General features: G+C 50.8%; 1 protein-coding gene and 1 long non-coding RNA gene across 2 annotated transcripts in view; one reads left to right on the top strand and one right to left on the bottom strand.

Annotated features, from left to right (window-relative positions):
• The window catches only part of SIRPA (signal regulatory protein alpha), a gene marked incomplete at its 3' end in the record, with an annotated part of 41,695 nt that overhangs the window by 944 nt on the left and 23,464 nt on the right, over positions 1-17,287 (top strand). Inside the window, 1 exon segment of the mRNA NM_175788.1 lies at positions 17-104. Within this exon segment, the coding sequence (NP_786982.1) occupies positions 26-104 (79 nt within the window). The 5' untranslated portion in view covers positions 17-25.
• On the bottom strand, positions 14,316-17,173 carry LOC132346923 (uncharacterized). The gene is made up of 2 exons (XR_009496932.1): positions 15,450-17,173; positions 14,316-15,362 (listed from the first exon to the last, which is right to left on the bottom strand). It is a non-coding gene; the product is annotated as an uncharacterized lncRNA (long non-coding RNA).

Genomic DNA, 17,287 nt, shown 5'->3' with positions numbered 1-17,287 from the left:
CCTCCTCGCTCCGCAGCCGCGGCCCATGGAGCCAGCCCGCCCGGCCCCCGGCCGCCTCAGGCCGCTGCTCTGCCTGCTGCTCGCCGCGTCCAGCGCCTGGACAGGTAAGCACCCGCACCGCCCACCGCTGCCGTCCCCAAATTGCCGGCCCAGGCCTCTCAGCCGGCCACTCGGAGCCACTCGGCTAATGTCTAGCAGTAGTAGGGGGACAGGTGCCTGTAACCAGGGTTACAGATGAGGAAACTGAGGCCCAGAGAGGGACAGCGACTTGCCCAAGGTCACACAGCCAAGGATGGAACCCAGTCTCTCTGGACTCTGACTGTGCGCCACTATGCCGGCCATCAGAACAGACCCAGAAGAGCTGGCTCACTGGTCCCTGCCCAATCTGATGGGGGAGGCAGGCTGTCAGTGGCTTTCAGAGCAAGGCGCCCTGGCTCCTCTGGAATCTCTCTCCCAGGTCTTATGTTTTCCATATGTTTGACTTCAGGGTCTGAGAGAAGGGGATAGGGGCAGAGATCCTTCCTGTACTGGCCAGGATGGAACAGAAACAGGCTATGACAATTGGGGAAGAGTGAGCTCTCCCTCTGGTGCGCAGAGTAAAACAGTGTTAGTATGGGGGAAAGAGAAAGGGAGGCCAGGGTAACTCTGGGGTGAGCGGCTGCGATCTGCAGATGCCGATGTGGAAACACAGCGGATTATCCCTGTGGTTGCCAAAGCCTCTGGGTGGATGGTCGTGCTCCTGGCTGCTCTGTGGCCCCCCTCCTTCCTCCCACCTTCCCCAGGTTTCCAGGCAGCTCGCTGCTGCTCAGGTGCTCAGTGGGGCTGTTACCTGTGGCTCTGAGCATGTCTTTTTGTTGGCCTACATCAAACACCTGGCTGTCTCCAGCAGGCGGGCTCTGAAGGCTACCGTGTGTTCGCCAAAGGGTGAGGTCACCATTCAGGAGCCCTGCTTCTTAAAGGGGTTTTGCAGCACCCTGAGTCTCCTGGGAGGGTGTGGAGGGCAGAGAAACTGTGTTAAAGGAGTTGTTGGGGGGAGAATGGGATTTTGTTTCTGGCTGCTTGAAGCCGTGTTGTCAGCAGAGGGGGTCTCTGCACCTCCCTCTCTTGAGGGAGGGAGGTAAAGATGAGCTCAGTACCCACCTCCCCCCTCCTTCTGCATTTGCCTAGAGACTGGTAACCATCTGATAGCGGTGAGAAAGGGAGAACTAGCAAAGAGTGGGTGGAGGGAGAGGTGGGGGTGGACAGCAGCTTCTTTCTGCCCCACTGTTTCCACTGAGCCCCCAGAACCCACGCAGGCACCCCCACACATCCCCACCCCCACCCCCAGTATTTCAATTACAGTTGGGCCCTTGCTGGGCACGAGGAAGCCCTAATAGATTTCATGTCTCTCTGATGAGCCAGTGGTGTCTCCGATCTACTCCTTCCCGCCTGAGCTGACCATTTACACCCAGTGAAAGTCTGAGGCCCTGCCCTGCCCTCCTTCCTGGCCTGGGATGCACGAGATTCTCTCACAAGTTCCCTGAAGCAGGGAACTGGGCCCAAGTTAATTTCTAAATGTCTGTTTGAGACCCTTCTCTAACCAGGACCCTGTGGTTCCATCCCTGGGAAATTCAGGGTGATGCTGATTAACAAGTGGGCAGCTGCCTTTCCCAAGGCTGCCTTGGGAGCACCAACACCCTTCTCGTGAGGAAATTCTCCCACTTTTGCTATAAAAACAATCTATAAAATGGTAAAGATTAGGCTGTAAAACTTCCGTTCCAATCCATTCAGCATCAATAGCCTGAAAAAGTGGGAGCAGCAGAGAGGCCAAGATTAACTTTGAAATAAATAAATCTTAGGAGGGAAGAATACATTTCTTGGTTGAGGGTGGTGGGGAAGGGGTGTCACTCCCAGAGCTCAAGCTTCTCAGCATCCTTCACTCGGTTCTAAGGAGTCCTGGTCACCCTTGGCCCTGGCATGGAATTCATCTGGTTTGGCTGAAGAATGGGGCTTCAGACCCTTCCCTCGGGTCTCCAGGCATGGATTTTATGACAAAGCAGAAGAGAGGCAGGGCAGAAGAGCAGGAAGGTAGAAGGAGGCAGTTGTCCAATTTTCTAAGAAAATGGATTTGTTTGAGTGAGGAACTCAAATGTCAGGCTTGGGAAGGCATCTTTGGATTGAATGACTGCTAGTGTCTCCGGCAGAACTGTCGGCCTAGGAGGTGTCACATGACTGCTATGGTTTCACATGATCACTGTTTGGAGGGGGCTGCTCATGTGAATTATCTTGGATAGGGGAGACAGGGAAGAAGTTTCTAAAGACTGCCTTCAGCACAAATGTTGCCAAAGAGAAGTTCTGAAAAGAGGCCAGTGAAGTCACCAACTTGTGTTCTTGGAGCCAGTGTTTCCTCAAACAACTTCACCAAGGGAGATTCTGAGGTGGCACGAAGGGCAAGGGGCCTGGACTGGGGGCACCTGAGAAGCTGGACTCTGCAGTGGCAGCAGCAGTGCCTGACACCAAGGCTGCAGGCTCCTCACTTGGCCCCTCCGGGTCTGAGGACCTCTGGGACCCCTGCTGGACAGACTTTAGAAAAACTCCCATTCGCTCCTTGCTCTGATTTGGAGAAGGCCAGGCCAAAGTGGGTGTTGGGCTTTGGGGGACAGCTGAGCGCTCTGGTGAACCTCTCACCCTTCGGAAGAGGGTAGCATGCTGGTGATTCCTCTGTACTTTCCTAAGTGGTGAAGTTCAACTCACTTCCTCTTTCACAAGAAGAAAAAACGGGCGGGGTGCCTTGGCCCCAAAGAGTTTGTGGAAGGTCCTTTAAGGTCTTGGTGTTCTCCGGGTACTTTCTTGCCATTAATTACTCCTTTCCCAACCCCGTGGAAACTCATGGTGTGATTCATTCCTTTACTTGCCATCATTTAGCATGTATGAAGTCCTAATGAGATCCTCGTGTTGAGAGAAGGGAGGAGAACCAGCATTCCTTGAATGTTGCCTGTATTCCTGGCTGAATCCTAAGTAGTGCCTTATCTGCCAAGTGATCTGCTATCTTATCAGTCAGCAAAGCAAAGCAAAGCGTGAGTTGGCTATTATCCCCATTTTGCAGATGAGAAAAATAGAGTCCAGACTAGGGAAGTAACTTGCCCAAGGGGTAAGTGGTAGGCAGCTTGGATTTTGAATCTTGACCTTATGGCTGGGTAGCCTTAGAGGGGAGACGTTTGATGACTTAATCAAGGGTACTTTCCAATGGTGTGAGAGGGTCCCCCTATCCAGCTCAGATAGAGGTTTGTGAAAGGGTTCCTTCTGGGGCAGAAGTTTTTAACTGAGCCACAGTTGTTTCTCTGAAAGTGCCCTGAGGATGGGAACACTGGCAGCCCCTTGGCCCTCCTAAATGACAGCTCATGGAGCAGTGTGGCTCCTGTCAGAGCCCCCGATCTGGGCTGCTGAGCTCTGGAGCCCCTAGAGCTGGAATCTTCCTCCCTGCATCTTCCTGGTGCCCTTTGCGACAGATGGAGAGGGGGTGTGTGAGAGGAAGGCAGTCTAAAACTGTTGTATGAATCCCACACGCATTCGCTCACTGCTTCCAATGGCTCCGTGCGACAGATTATTTTCTTATTTGTAGTCCTGAACTGATGGAAGGTGCCCCCCCCCACCCCCGCCTCTTTTTAATGCGTTCAGATTTCTGGTCTGTCAACACAATTCTGATCATGTCACTCTCCTGCTCAAAACTGTTGAGTGGGTCCAAGTTTTCTTTAAAAAAAATAAAGCAAAACCTACAACAGGGTCTGGGCTCCCTCCCTGACAGGCCCTATTTCTAAGCCACATGTTTTCCAAAGAGCTGACCTGTTGAGATGCTGCTAGATGGCCAGACTTCCGCCCTGCAGCCAGAGATTTCCTGGCAGCTCAAGTGTATCAGCACCTGAGAGGCCCTGAGATGGCCTCCACTTGTAGAAGCCCCAGCTGGACCCTTTTCACTCCAGGGTTCCCCAGACATACGAATAAGAGGCATTGGGTTTGTTTAATGGCCATTAACACAGGGCCTAACCCAGTTTGGTAAATGTGTGTCTGTGTGAGTTGCTTAGTCGTGTTCGACTCTTTGTGACCCTGTGGATAATAGCTCACCAGGCTCCTCTCTGTCCATGGTATTCTCCAGGCAAGAATACTGGAGTGGGTTGCCATTCCCTTCTCCAGGGGATCTTCTCAACTGAGGGATCAAACCCAGGACTTCCGCATTGCAGGCGTACTTTACCAAAGTTTGTTTAATGCCTTTGTACAAATCCACAGCCTCAGCTGAACTTTCTCATCTCTATGCCTTTGCTTATGCCGTTCCTGCCACCCGAGATGCCGTTTCCTATATGTCCCTATCATTACATGTCCGAACCTACTCAGCCTTGCCTTTGTGCTGCCTGTTGTTCCATGGATGTCTTCCTCCTCTGAACCCTCACCCCAGGATTTATCGGAGGCTACTTATTACTTTTCCTTTTTTTTTTTTTTTATTACATATTAGTGCATGTTTAACTCTGGTGGGCATAGTGGTTCTGCACTGTAGCCTCTCCACGCACAGGCACAGCCTAACCTACTTGGACAATTTATTGAGCCCAGTGGTTCAGTTTCCTCATCTGTAAAGTGGAGATGACATCAACAACTGTATTGCAGGGACTAAGTTAGCCCTCGTTTCATGCTTGAAGCTGTGCCTGGCATGCAGTACGTACTTAGTACCAGCTTACCACACGTTACATTCAGTCGTCATCGTTTCGTTCTGTTTGGGTTTCCTCATCTATGGGAGCGGGACTGATGTTGGTAAAGCACCCTGCAAAAGTCCTTGCGCACAGAGCAGAGGCGCTCACAAAACAAGAGCTGTCGCAAGTGAACACGAGCATCACGTTTTTTCCTGTGGCTTTTCTGCAGTCAGGGAAGACAAGTTGAGCAGAGACTGGCTGGTGTGACTGAATAGTTCCTGGGACTCAGCACCCGCCGTGGGCACAGACTGCCTCTAGGTGTCTCTGTCTCGATCCACAGGGCTGGAATTGTGGATTCCCAGACCTGAAAAGCCGGAGGAGGCCTGTGAGAGCTGCCTTCAGTCAGCACCTCTTTGTGCAACCAAGAAAACTGCAGCCCTGAGAGAGGCCAGGGCTGGCTGGACTCACCCAGCAGATCCCTGGCAAGGCTTGCGTGGCACACCAAGCCCCCCTGTCATTCAGGCCAAGGCTCTTTAAAACCAAGCTGGGTTGGACGTTTCCATCACTAAAGCTAGACATCTGACAGGATGCCACGTTCCATGGAAAATACCAAAGTGATAATAATGGGAACCATCATTCCCGCCCTTTACTGGGCTCAGCACTTGGCGCGTAAGGTCCCAGTGGTACGTACAGTTACCCTGGGTGATGTGCATGGTTGTCATCAAATCCATCTGACCAGTGAGGAAACTAGGTTCAGAGAGGCAGAGCCACTTGCTCGAGGCCACACAGTAAGTGTTAAGAGTCAAGATGACCACAGCACCTATGATACTCACTCGCTCGGCGTCCCTCCACCCTGCCCGGCAGAGCGACTGGGACACAGGGTTGCTGCTCTCCTGCCCTCTTGGCGCTCCTTGCATATTTTTGTCAGTCAGTCCATCCCTCTGGGAGGCAGAGACAGCAGCTGTTCCCAAGATGTGTTTCCATCCCATACCGAAGAAGGAAACATCTATTTTCACAGCTGAAACTGCTTTCCTGTTAACTTGGGTGTTCCTGGGACAGGTCTTTTGATGGCGCCCTCCACAAGGTGGATTTTCCCTGCCAGGCCCTAAGTCCAGGGAGATGCAAAACAGCTGAGGTGGAAGTTGGCGGTTATACAGAATTGGTTCTTTGTGTCTGGAAGATTTCCTGGCACATCCGATTGGGGACACAGAGTGTGAGATGGCTGCAGGTTAAGCCAGGAGCTGGGGGAGATCAGGTGTGTGGCCCAGGGGGAGATCAGGAGCCAGGAGTGAGAGGCTAGCCTGCCGGCAGGAGGGCCGGAGCATGTGGGTGACGATGCCAGCCTGCGGCGTCCTTCAGAAGTGGCAGCCCAGACCAGAAGCAAGTCACGTACGGTGTGCTCGGGCACTAGCTGAGCTGGGGCTCTCTGCTGCCTCTTCCTTATCTTTTTATTTTAGAAAATTTCAGACATTTGTGAGATGAGGAATGGTGTGAGGAACCTCAGCTTCGACACTCATCTGCCAGTCATGTTTCACCTGCCCCGCGTTTTTCTGGGAAAAGCGGGAGGACGGAGGATGGGTAAAGACTGCTAGACATGAGGCATCATTTCATCCATCGATACTTGAACGTGTGCCATTGTCTAATCCTTATAATAAGCCAACATGTATGAAGTCCTCATCCTCCTTTTACAGATAAGGAAACTGAGGATCCCCAAAGCTAAGTTGGGCTCCTCCAAAGGTCACGTGGCCAGTGAGAGTTAAAAAGCTAAATCCAAGCCTCGGTTTACTCTTAATCACTTTTCTGTCCTTATTATGGTCATTTTAATTGTAAATATCCATTCAACAAATATTTTTGAGCGTCTATGTGCCAGGGGTGGCTCTAGGTGCTAGGAATACAATAGCAGACAGACAAAAACACCTGCTCTGATGGAGCTGACATTCCAGTGAGAAAGGAAAAACAGACCCAAGTAAACGGTATGTCAGGTGGAGACAAGTGCCATGAAGAGAGCTAAAGCAGGTCAAGAGAATAGAAGGTTGGTGGGGATGGGGTGGTGGTGCTCTCCAAGGAGCAGAGGCCTGGGTAAAACCGAGGGAGCAGCCAAGGGAATATCAGGTTCAGCAGGCCACACGAAGGAGTAGCACGTGCAAAGGTCGTGAGGCTGGGATGGGTTAGCTGTGTTCCAAGAATAGCCAGTGAGGCTGGACTTAAGGGAGATAGGCAGTGTGGGAGTTAGGAGAGGTCAGGGCCAGACCAAGTAGGATCTAATTCACCAAGCACTTGACATTGAACATGTGAGGTCATGTGATAGGATGATCACTCTATACCTCATCTCATTTCATTCTCACCACTGCTCTGTGAGATGGGAACTATTATTATTTGGGCAGATGAAGAAACAGATATTCAAAGAGGTGACGTGACTTGCCTAAGGTCACACAGCTCCTAAGTACAGAGCTAGGTTTGAACTCAGGCCCCTAAACGCTGCAGCATCCCCATCACTGCTATCTTGTTTCCCTTCTCACCCCCTTCAGTCTCTACCCATAGCACCTGGAGTGAAGCAAATCCTCTTGGTCTTTCTCTGAACTTTTCAGTGATTCCCTGAATAAAATCGAACTCCCTACTATGATCCCTGAGCCATGGCATTTTCTGGAAAACGTCCATCTCTCCAGCCCCAGTTAGGACCACACTCATCTTCCTCCGAGGGCTTCGGCCGCAGCAGTCTTCTTTCTGGACCTCACATGCGCTGGCTGCTTTCCTACCTCGGGGCCTTTGCACTTGCTCTTCTCACCTACCAGAGCACCTTCCCTGGCCTTTGCTTCCTTCAGCTGCCATCTCACCTCCTCAGAGATGCCTTTCCCAACTGCCCCATTCTAAAACTGGTTCTGCTTGTTATTCTCTTTCGTGGTGCTAAGTGTATTTTTCACTCCTAGCCATTTTTATATTTGCTTCATTATTTCACCCCTGTCTCTCCCACTAGAATATAAGCTATCTGAGAGTAGGGACCATGTCTTATTCACTGCTGGGCCTCTGGGACCTTATACTGGGCCTGCTAAAAGTAGGCAGATTAATATATATTGTTTGAGTGAAGAAAGATCCTCAATTTGTAAAAGGGAGCTCAGAACCTTGAGGTCACACAGGCAGTAATCCTGGTCAGAAAACAGACCTGAGCCCTAACCATTACACAGTTCTGCTTCTGTAAGGGGACCACGACTACAAATCCCTGCCCGTCGTGTGAAATAGCTCAGTTGTAAGAATCCACGTGCAATGCAGAAGACCCCGGTTCGATTCCTAGGTCAGGAAGATCCCTTGGAGAAGGGAAAGGCTACCCACTCCAGTATTCTGGCCTAGGGAGTTCCATGGACTGTATAGTTCATGGGGTCACAAAGAGTCAGACATGACTGAGCATCTTTCACTTCACTTCAAGATAATCTGGAAGCACAAAGTATCAGTGCCATCTAGGATGGAGGTAAGGGGCCAGAAACCCTAGAATTGGTACCTAAATTCTCGCTGTACTGAACAGCTTGCCCCAGTGTAAGCTCCATGGTGAACAAGCAGATAAACCATGAAACACGATGCAGTTCATGCTATACTCTCTTGGCCGGGATTCGGCCTGAAGGGCCTGACTCAGTGCCAGCCTCCCCTGAGGGTCTTTGATCACACCAGCCCATCTGATGCAGTGGGTAAGGATGTGAGTGGAGTCAGACTGCTCTGCAGCCTTGTGGCGTGACCAAGTGGCTGTACCTCCCCGAGCCTCAGTCTTCCCCTCTGTGAAGTGGGGTAGGACAGCCTGTGTTGCTGGGTCTCTGTGGAGGGTGGTGAGGCCTGTCATGCTCCTGGTAATACCCATGCTCAATATCTGTTAGCCGTCGTTACTATTACTGTTATCATCGTGCAGTCATCATTTTCTGGTTGGGGCTCTGGCTGCTCTTTCACTTACCAACCCGGACTTGGAACCCACCATGCTGTCCCTCTGAGCCTCAGTTTCCTCTTCTGTGAAGCAGAGGCTCAGCTTGGCTGCTCTCCTGCTGGTCACTTCCAGCTCAGATGCTCCAGCTGGGATGCCTCTCTCACCCTCCATCATGATGGTACCCCAGACCCTCTGTCTAGCAGGGGAGGCAGTGAAGAGGCATCCGCTTTGGAACACGTTCCTGAGTGAATCCAGGTGAATGTGCTGCTTCTTGGCTGTGTGCTCTGAAGGAGGTGTCTTTCCCTGCTCTGAGCCTCAGTTTCCTCATCTGTAAAATGGAAATGCTACCAGTCTTTCCTCTTGCACAGAGACCTTTGAGGGTTAAGGGAATGAAGAGCTGTGGAAAGTGCTTTTGTGAACTGCGAAAAGCACTATAAAAGGCATCAGCGAATAGTGTCAACTTGGGGAAAAATCTTGTCCGGAGACTGTCTGCTGTCGGCCGCAGAATGTGCTGAAACCTTGGCAAATGTCATTTAATAAATGCGTGTCGCTTTAAGGGAGACTTTGTCTCAACTGGGAAAATGTGTGTGTGTCCTTGGCAGCCTGAGAATCCAGAAGCCTGACCTGGAGGGGACCCGGTCACAGAGGGAAGAGATTGCATGTGTCTGACATTTGTGTTTGAGTTCTGCTTCTGCCCCTTCCTGCCTCGTCGGGTCTTAGCTTCCTCACCTGGAGGAAGGGGCTGGTGACAACAACAGTTGCATCACTAGGTCGTGACAGTTAAATAAATGAGGGCTTCCTGTTATGTGGCCTTACCAGTGTGTTGTACCCATGAGAACGTGGCCGGGAAGCACCAGGGCTTGTCCTAGAGGAACAGCTGGGCCTGGAGGTTTGGGGTTGAAAGGACACACGAGGGTTCTCAGCCTCTCCCGGCTTCACTCCTGGGCCTCAGTTTCTCCTTCTGCAAAATGCGAAAGTAGGGGAAAGGTCCTTAGGCTGTCAAGAAAGTGCATGGTGGGTGTTACTGCCCCTGCCTGCTCTCCCAGCCTCGCCTGGCCCCACCAGCCCTGGAGAGTGCAGAGGGTGCTTACAGCACACATCGAGTGGTAGTTCTTTCCCTGCTGCTTTGAAAACAGGGCTGTGCCGTGAGCATTTCTTCATTACATCCGGGTCCCGTCTAAACCCAGCAAACACTCACCAGGGCCTCTGGCCCTCCCGGCCTCCTGCCAACAGTGCACACAGCCTGTGCACGGGTTCTGCTCCAAGTGATCTTGTGTAGACATTGAGGCAGAGCTGATTCTGCCTCAGAGAGAATCTTTAGCTTCTTAGGCTTACGGCTGCAATCGTCTGTCTTCCTCTTCATCCTTAAATATCCACTGCCGTGGTAACGCCCCGCACTGAGCACTTCCTCTGTGCCAGGCACAGCACTGAGCTCTTCACACACGTTAGCCTGTTTCATCCTAGAATAGCCCTGGTGTTATTGTTATTATTATCAGCAGCATCATCCTCATTCTATAGATGAGAAACCAGAGTTCCAAGGGGGTCAAGACACTTTCTGGGGTCTCATGCATGGCAGAATTAGAATCTAAACTAGAACATACATTTAGCAAATGCCAGTCACTGGTATAAACATGGAGGACACTGCAGGGAACAAAACTGAGTCCCCCTCAAAGGATTGATAAGTCTAGATGGGGGTTTGGATGCTGATGAAATTGACAAATGCTTGTACTATGGAGGGTGTTGGGTGATATGTATTGTAGAAAAATAAAGCAGAGGAAGGGACATCGAGGGGGTGGTGCTTTATACACAGTGCCAAGGAAGCTTCTCAGGCCTGAAGAAGGTGAGGAATCCAGCATGCAGATATCTAGAGGATGAGAGTGCCAGGCAGAGATAGTGACAAGTGCAAAGGCCCTGAGGTGAGTTGAGAATCCAGCACAGTTGCCAGCAAGGCTCCAGGAAGGATCCTGGGTCTCACTGTGAGAACAATGAAGGCTGCAGCAGGGTTTTGCACAAAGGAATGATCATGTTACCTTTGGTTTTATGGGCTCCTCTGGCTGCAGGGAGTGTACGTCACAGAGAGGTGAGGTGGAGCAGGGAGGCTGGTTTGGAAGCTGAGATAAGGATCTAGGTGAAGGATAGTGGCACAATAGAGGTGGTAAGAAGAGGTCAGATTCTGGCCAGATCTTGGAAAGTGAGCCAGCTGCTCTGCTAATAGCTGGCTGTGGGTCAGGAGAAAGATGGGAGTTGGGGAAACGTACAGATCTCAGGCCAGCTCTTCCAACCATGAACGTCTGGCCTTGAGGAGAGAGACAGTGGCACCCCCTCGTTTACAGGTGAGAAAGTGGAAGCTTTGAGAAAAGTGACTCTGCTAAGTTACCCCGCTAGGGCTGATATATGCATCTTCTGGCCCCAGCGCCCAAGCTTCAGACTGTCTTGGAACCTTAAGAGTTTACCTGCTACATGGAGGGGGATACCAGGGTCTGCCCTTTACCTGCATATGGACAGTGTCCAGTTCTCTGAGTCGCCTGGAGTGGCGATGGAGGAGAGAGTACCCTGATCCCAGTGGGCCCCCTCCCGTATTATTCACAAGGCCATGTGTATCCTCATTTGTGCTTGTCCCAAGGCAGGTGCTAGTTTCCACAGCAGCATCTGGAGCATCTCCACCCAACAGGTACCAGTAGGCTGCTCCCAGTGATGGCCTGCTCTTTAGATGGCAACTGAAGCCCTCCTTTAGGGTGCTAGGTAGCTCAGTCCTGGGCTAACCCTTCCCCAGCGTGCTCACAGCTATTGAATATGTCCCAAGGACTCTGCCCTGGTCCCTTAATTGTGCCAAGCCCTTTTCTCTCCTCTACACCCATGCTCACATGGTTCTTCCTTCTTGAATGCCTTTCCTTCTCCCTAGCCTTTGTCAGCTTTCAAGACCCAGCTTAGGGACCACCACCTCCAGGAAGTCTTCTCAGATCTCTTCCAACACCCTGTCCCCAAGCCTCTTCTTACTGATCACCCTGCACATGATTATTGCCTGTGTTCAAGATTCTGCCCCACAAGAGTGAGAACCCATCTGACTTGGCTCTGTGTCCTATGGCATCCAGGACACGACCAGGATGTAGAGTGAGGCTTGAAAGGGTGTAAGTGAATCAGCCTGACTCCAGAGGAAAGTCAGCGCCTAGCTGCAGCTGGGACTCCTGGATCAGAGCCCCAGGCTCCCCCTTGGGAACTGCAGAGTCTACACAGTCATCACCCGTGCAACCCCTCCTGAATGCATCCTGGGAGCCGCCTGCCCCCCCAGGGTCATGAGCCCCAGCAGGGCAATTCCAGGCTGGCCTCCTCACCACTGTGCCCTGCGGCTACTGCCTGGTAAGTAGGTGCTCAGTAAAGGTTTGAGCCTCCCGTCAAGGGCAGGACCCTGTGCCAGGGGCCAGACAGGGCCTTGCCCACCAGGAGCCAGACTTGAGGGGGCATCTCCCCCGCCCTCCTTCCTCTTTCACTAGCCCGTGTGTGCCAGGCACGTTCACAGCTGGGCACTCACACACACAGTGTACATGACAGTGGTCCCCACACACCGCGGCCCCTTCTCCCCAGCACTTACGTCAGCACACACACCCTCACATTCACACTCATGTACACCATTCCCATTGCATACGTGCCCTCCCTGCACACATACACACACTCATGCACACACCCCACTTCTCTCCTCCCCTGCATGCACCCACATTTGTATGTACCCACGTGCTCACACCCCCTCCCAGACATCTAACTGTTCACACCTTGGGCATAGACACACACCAACAGGTTCACACCCACATTCAGATACTCTCCTGTGCACAGTTCACACCCCTGCCTGGCCCTGGTCCCTGGTCCCCTTCTGACACACTCCTGAGCTGCACCAGAGCATGTTCCTGCACAGGTGAGCATCTTGTACACAAGCTTATGTGTGTCTGCACCCCTGCACCCACCCATGCACACATGTGTGAATACTTGTGCTTGGCACACCCATGCATGCATGTGCACATTTCTCTTTCTCTCCTGTGTGCGAACTCCCATCCACCCTCCTCACTACACACTCATACACAGACATCAACCTGCAACCCAGAAGATGCCTAAGGCAGTGCCTCATGAGGTGCTGCTGTGTTGAGGGGGTGGTAAACCAGCACTCCCACCCCCAAGGATGGCCAGTAACAATCAAAGCCAGGAAGGGGGATGCTAAACCAGGTGGGGCCAGGGTGGATGTTTTCTTGGGATACTGAGCCCCAGGTGCTGCCAGAGCTCTGCCATAGCCTCCCAGGCCCCAGGCTCTTTGGGTTTGTGGAAATCTGAGGTGTGGCCCCAGCCTGTCCCTAAAGCCCCTGCTCTGGTGACCCACTGTCCAGGCCCGGGCTCCCATGCGAGGGGCAGTGACGCCCACCAGGAAAGGCCGGCTCTTGGGAAATGTGTTTCAGCTTTGCCTCTGCGTCCTGAGGAGGCAGGAGGAATCACACCCAGAGATCACAGTGGCCCTGTTTCCCTCCCAGCAAGTTTCAGTTCTAAGTTGATTTGTTTTTTTCTGTTAGAAAAGCATCCATGCTTATTTCTTCACTTCTTCTTAAATTGTTTTTAACTTTTTCTTAATCTCAAAAACTACACATGAATGTTGTTTAAAAAAAAAAATCAAAGATATTTTTCCAAGTTCAGTGGTCAGTTCTCAGTCCCGATCTTACTTCGTCTCTTACACCTTCCTTGGTCTACTCGTGGAAGACCAGGGGGGTTGGAGCAGGTTATGGGGAGGGGACAGGAGATACGGTCAAAGATGCCAGCAGGAGTCTCTTGTCTAAAGGGTTGGGGCTCTTTCCAAATGTAAGCTTTGGAGTTATTTCTTTAAAGTCTATCTTATCCGCTTGTGTGTGAGCTCCATGAGGCCAGGACAGCTGCTGCACAGCCCTGAGCTGAGGGCCCGGAGCACAGCAGATTCTCATCATTCATCACTATCCGCCCCTGTCCTGTGAGCTGCCTGCTCGGTGTCCCCGTGGACACGCAGTTCCTCTCACAACAAATACACGGGGAAGTTCCACCCACTGTGATGACTTCCTCCAATAGATAACGTACATGTTTTATTCATTACTTAGTATTTTTCCAAAAGCAACAAGTTTGTTCACTGCAAAAAAAAAAAAAAAGAGAGGAAGACTTCAATGTATTATTTACTATGAAATAGAAAACATGCTCATCCTGGTGCCCACTCACCACTCGTCCCGTTTCCCAGTTTATAACTCACCTCAGTGTCATGATGGTTAGCACTCTAGGCCTTTTCCCAAGATGCTTTGATCAGTGAGTCTGCAGATATTTATTGAGCATCTACCCTATGCCAGGCCCTATATTGGGAGCTAGGGAGAAAGCACCGAACAAAATAGACAATTCTTAGGAAGGTTCATTCAAATAACAAATATTCATACCCATGTAACATACATATTACATGTATAGGTTTTTCTTATTACAGGTGGGATACTGTAAATATTCTTTTTTTAATTTTTTAATATAAATTAACTTACTTTAATTGGAATTGGAGTACAGTATTATACTTTACAATATTGTATTATATTGTAAAAACTTTACAATATTGTATTGGTTTTGCCATACATTGACATGTAAATATTCTTTAATAGCTATCCAGTTTAAAAAATTTGAAAATACCCCAAATAGAAGGAATAAAAAAGAAAAAGCCCATTAGATTCACGATACAAAGAGAGTTGCATTTTATAGCCTTGTGTGGTACCTTGCAGTTGTTTGTTTACATATAGTTTTAGTTTATTTTACAAAGTCATGATGATACTGAAAGCAGTTTTCCTGCTTCCCTATTGTACAAGTAATGCAAACAGAAAACATAAAAGCAGAATCCCTTGGAAGTCTGCTACTCACAGTTAGTCATGTTAGTCTTTAAATCAGATATACATTTTTTTCAAAATTAGAAGTTTAAGATCACATGAAAAACGTCACTTAGTAACTGACTGTGATCTTGTCATCTATTTCTGTGTCCATAATTATAATCCTTATATGTAGGTGTGGTCATCATAAGTTCATCATCTTGGGATCAACAGTCTCCTTTTCTTGGAAATTACAATATTTGCAATTTTTTATTTTTTATAAGAACACCTGAATGAATGATGCAAAATATTTGCAAATATCCTTAGTAATATGAGTATGATTTTACATTGTTTTTATTCACTCATTTTTTACCAATGTCAAAATGCAGTTATCTTTGATGGTATTCTATGAGATTATTATTTTGTTTTTATACTTTTGCTTTCTCTAAATGCTTTGCAATGGACAGGTTTTATTTGCTAACCACAATATCATTTAAAATTATGCCTTGCAAAAATGTCCAGATTACCAGTTTCACAGTTACTGTTTTGTGATGGCTGCTTGTAATTCCATCTAGAGAACAGGCCACAGTTCTCTTAACCATCCTTGTCACTGAGCACTTGAGTTTTTTCCCAACTTTCTCAAGATCGTTCCATGGGGACCCCACTCCGTATCTGGGGTAGCGTCCTTGTGGAGCACCCAGCAAAGGCTGGGGAACAGCCGCCACGCCTGGGCACCTCCCGCCACACTGTTTTCCTGAAAGGATGGCCCACCTTCCAGTCCTACTAGCACCGTGGGAGGATGCCTGCCCAGCCGCCCTCCTCTCCCCGAGACGGTGCAGGCTGCTGAACCATTGCCAGGAGGGCAGGAGAGAGTGGGAAATGGGTTTGTCAGTGATGCCAGCGTGATGACCCCGGGCCCAGAACCGCGGGAGTGGTTTATAAGAAGCCCAGTTCCCAGAACAGAACCTGCAGAGAAAAAGAAAAGCAAGCAAATGAGGGAAAGACTCTGCTGGGAAAAAACACACAGAGATTAAAATAATATTTGGCACTTACGTCGCACTTTTAAAATTCTTCAAACGCTTTATAAACACTGGCTAATTAATTAAACCTCCTAAATCTGGCTGCAGTTGGTGGAGAGAGCTTGAGAAGAGCTAAAAAAAAATGTGGGGGGGACAGCCCTCCACAATGCCAGATTTTGTTGTCGCCTCCCTGGGTGTGACTGCAGGCCTCCGGGTGCAGCACAAGAATAACCCTGCCCCAGCCGTGCTCCTGGCTCCGCACCCCATGTCCTGCTCGTGGTCCCTCGCCAGCTGCTGACTCACAGCCCCGTGCAGTGGTATTGATGAGGGTAATAATAACCACCACTGATTACATGCGTCTATGGTCCAGGCCCAGTCCCAGGCTCCAGGCTCGGTGTCTTCCAGACCTGCCTCTTGCAGCCCCTTAAACAGATGAGGAAAGAGGCTCAGAGACAGGATTTGCCCAGGAGCAAGTGAAATCCCTCCTTCCTTCATTTTTATATTCATTCAGTGTGTGTTTATCAAGGGCCCAGCGTGTGCCAGCCAGTGTCCTAGGCAGGGGGTCAGAAACACTTCCTTGTGGATCCTGTTTGCTGCTTGGGGAGAAATGTCAATCCACAGAAAGTCAAGTATAATGTACCTTTGATAATGATGGGAACAGAAACTAAAGTTTAATCAGCACGTGTGCTGCAGGCACTTATATCCAACCATTTCCTCAAGACTGTCCCGGGGGGTGGGTGTCAGGAGTGGGTGATGGAGTCCCACAAGGGCAGGCGCTGAGCTGGCTGGGTGGGGACTGCACTCTCACCCAGGCCTGCTGGCCCCAGCACCTGTGCATACTCCAAGCTGCGTTTCTAGTGTTGTCTCTGGTGTGGATGTGGACCCATTGGGCACGTTCCTAGATGGATGCTACTGGTGGCTGCTAATGAGGCCTGGAACGTCTCAGGGTGCGTGCCTGTCTCCATGGGCCTCCTCCCTGTGTCTCCCACACACCTGGCCACCCGCTTCACCCCAAGCCCCTGCCCTCTGTGGATTCTGGTTTCTTCCCTGCACCGTGAGGGTTGGGCTGCCCTCAGGCTGCCACTCTGCATCTCTGATCACCAGCCATGAGAACTGGGCAATCCCTGGCATGGAAGTCAGAGCTGGGACCGTGGGCAGAGGGATGAGAAGCCTGTCCTGTGGTCCAGGCTTGCCTGCAGTGAAGGCATACAGGAGTCTGTGGCCAGACAGATTCACAAGGTCACTGTTCCTGCTCAACCAGAGGTGAGGGCCTGCTTGGGGCATCAGCTACAACCCTGTCTGATGTACAAAGCAAGGTGGCCTAGGTCAGGACAGCACAGGGTCACGTCAGGTCAGTGGGGCAACAGGCAGAGGCCCTTTGGCCCATCTGCACGTCTGCCAGTTTGACATCACTACGTGTCTCTGTCTTTTCTCTCTTTTTTCTCCCCGCGTATCTGTCTCTCACTCCGTCTCTGCTTCTCCCTCCGCCAATGTCTGTGTGTATGTGTGTGTTTCTCCAGGGTCTTCATGATCTGCCCTTTCTCCCCACCCCCACCTTGTTTAGAATCAGGGCCCCAGCTGCACCTCACTCTGAGCAGCCACAGCACCTCCGACAGCATCTTTACCCGGCCTGTCCATCTTCCTTCTGTGTCCCCCTTGCCCCAACCTCCTCTACTGGGAATCCCTGATCATGTACCCAGGCCTCTTCAATGTGGGGCTCGGGCCCCCCTCCCCACTGACCTCCTGGACTCCTTCCACCTGTCCATCCCAGGAGCCCTTGAGGCCTGACCTGGATCCAGCCCCTGTGTGTCCCAGCATCCAGCCTGGACCTGGCCTGCGGGGGCGTCAGTGAGGGCCAGTGGAAGCTAAGTC

The sequence above is a fragment of the Bos taurus genome, chromosome 13, assembly GCF_002263795.3.
Source record: "Bos taurus isolate L1 Dominette 01449 registration number 42190680 breed Hereford chromosome 13, ARS-UCD2.0, whole genome shotgun sequence".
Lineage (NCBI taxonomy): Eukaryota > Metazoa > Chordata > Mammalia > Artiodactyla > Bovidae > Bos > Bos taurus.
The sequence above is the reverse complement of the archived record's forward strand: the minus strand, read 5'-3'. Positions and strand labels throughout refer to the sequence as shown.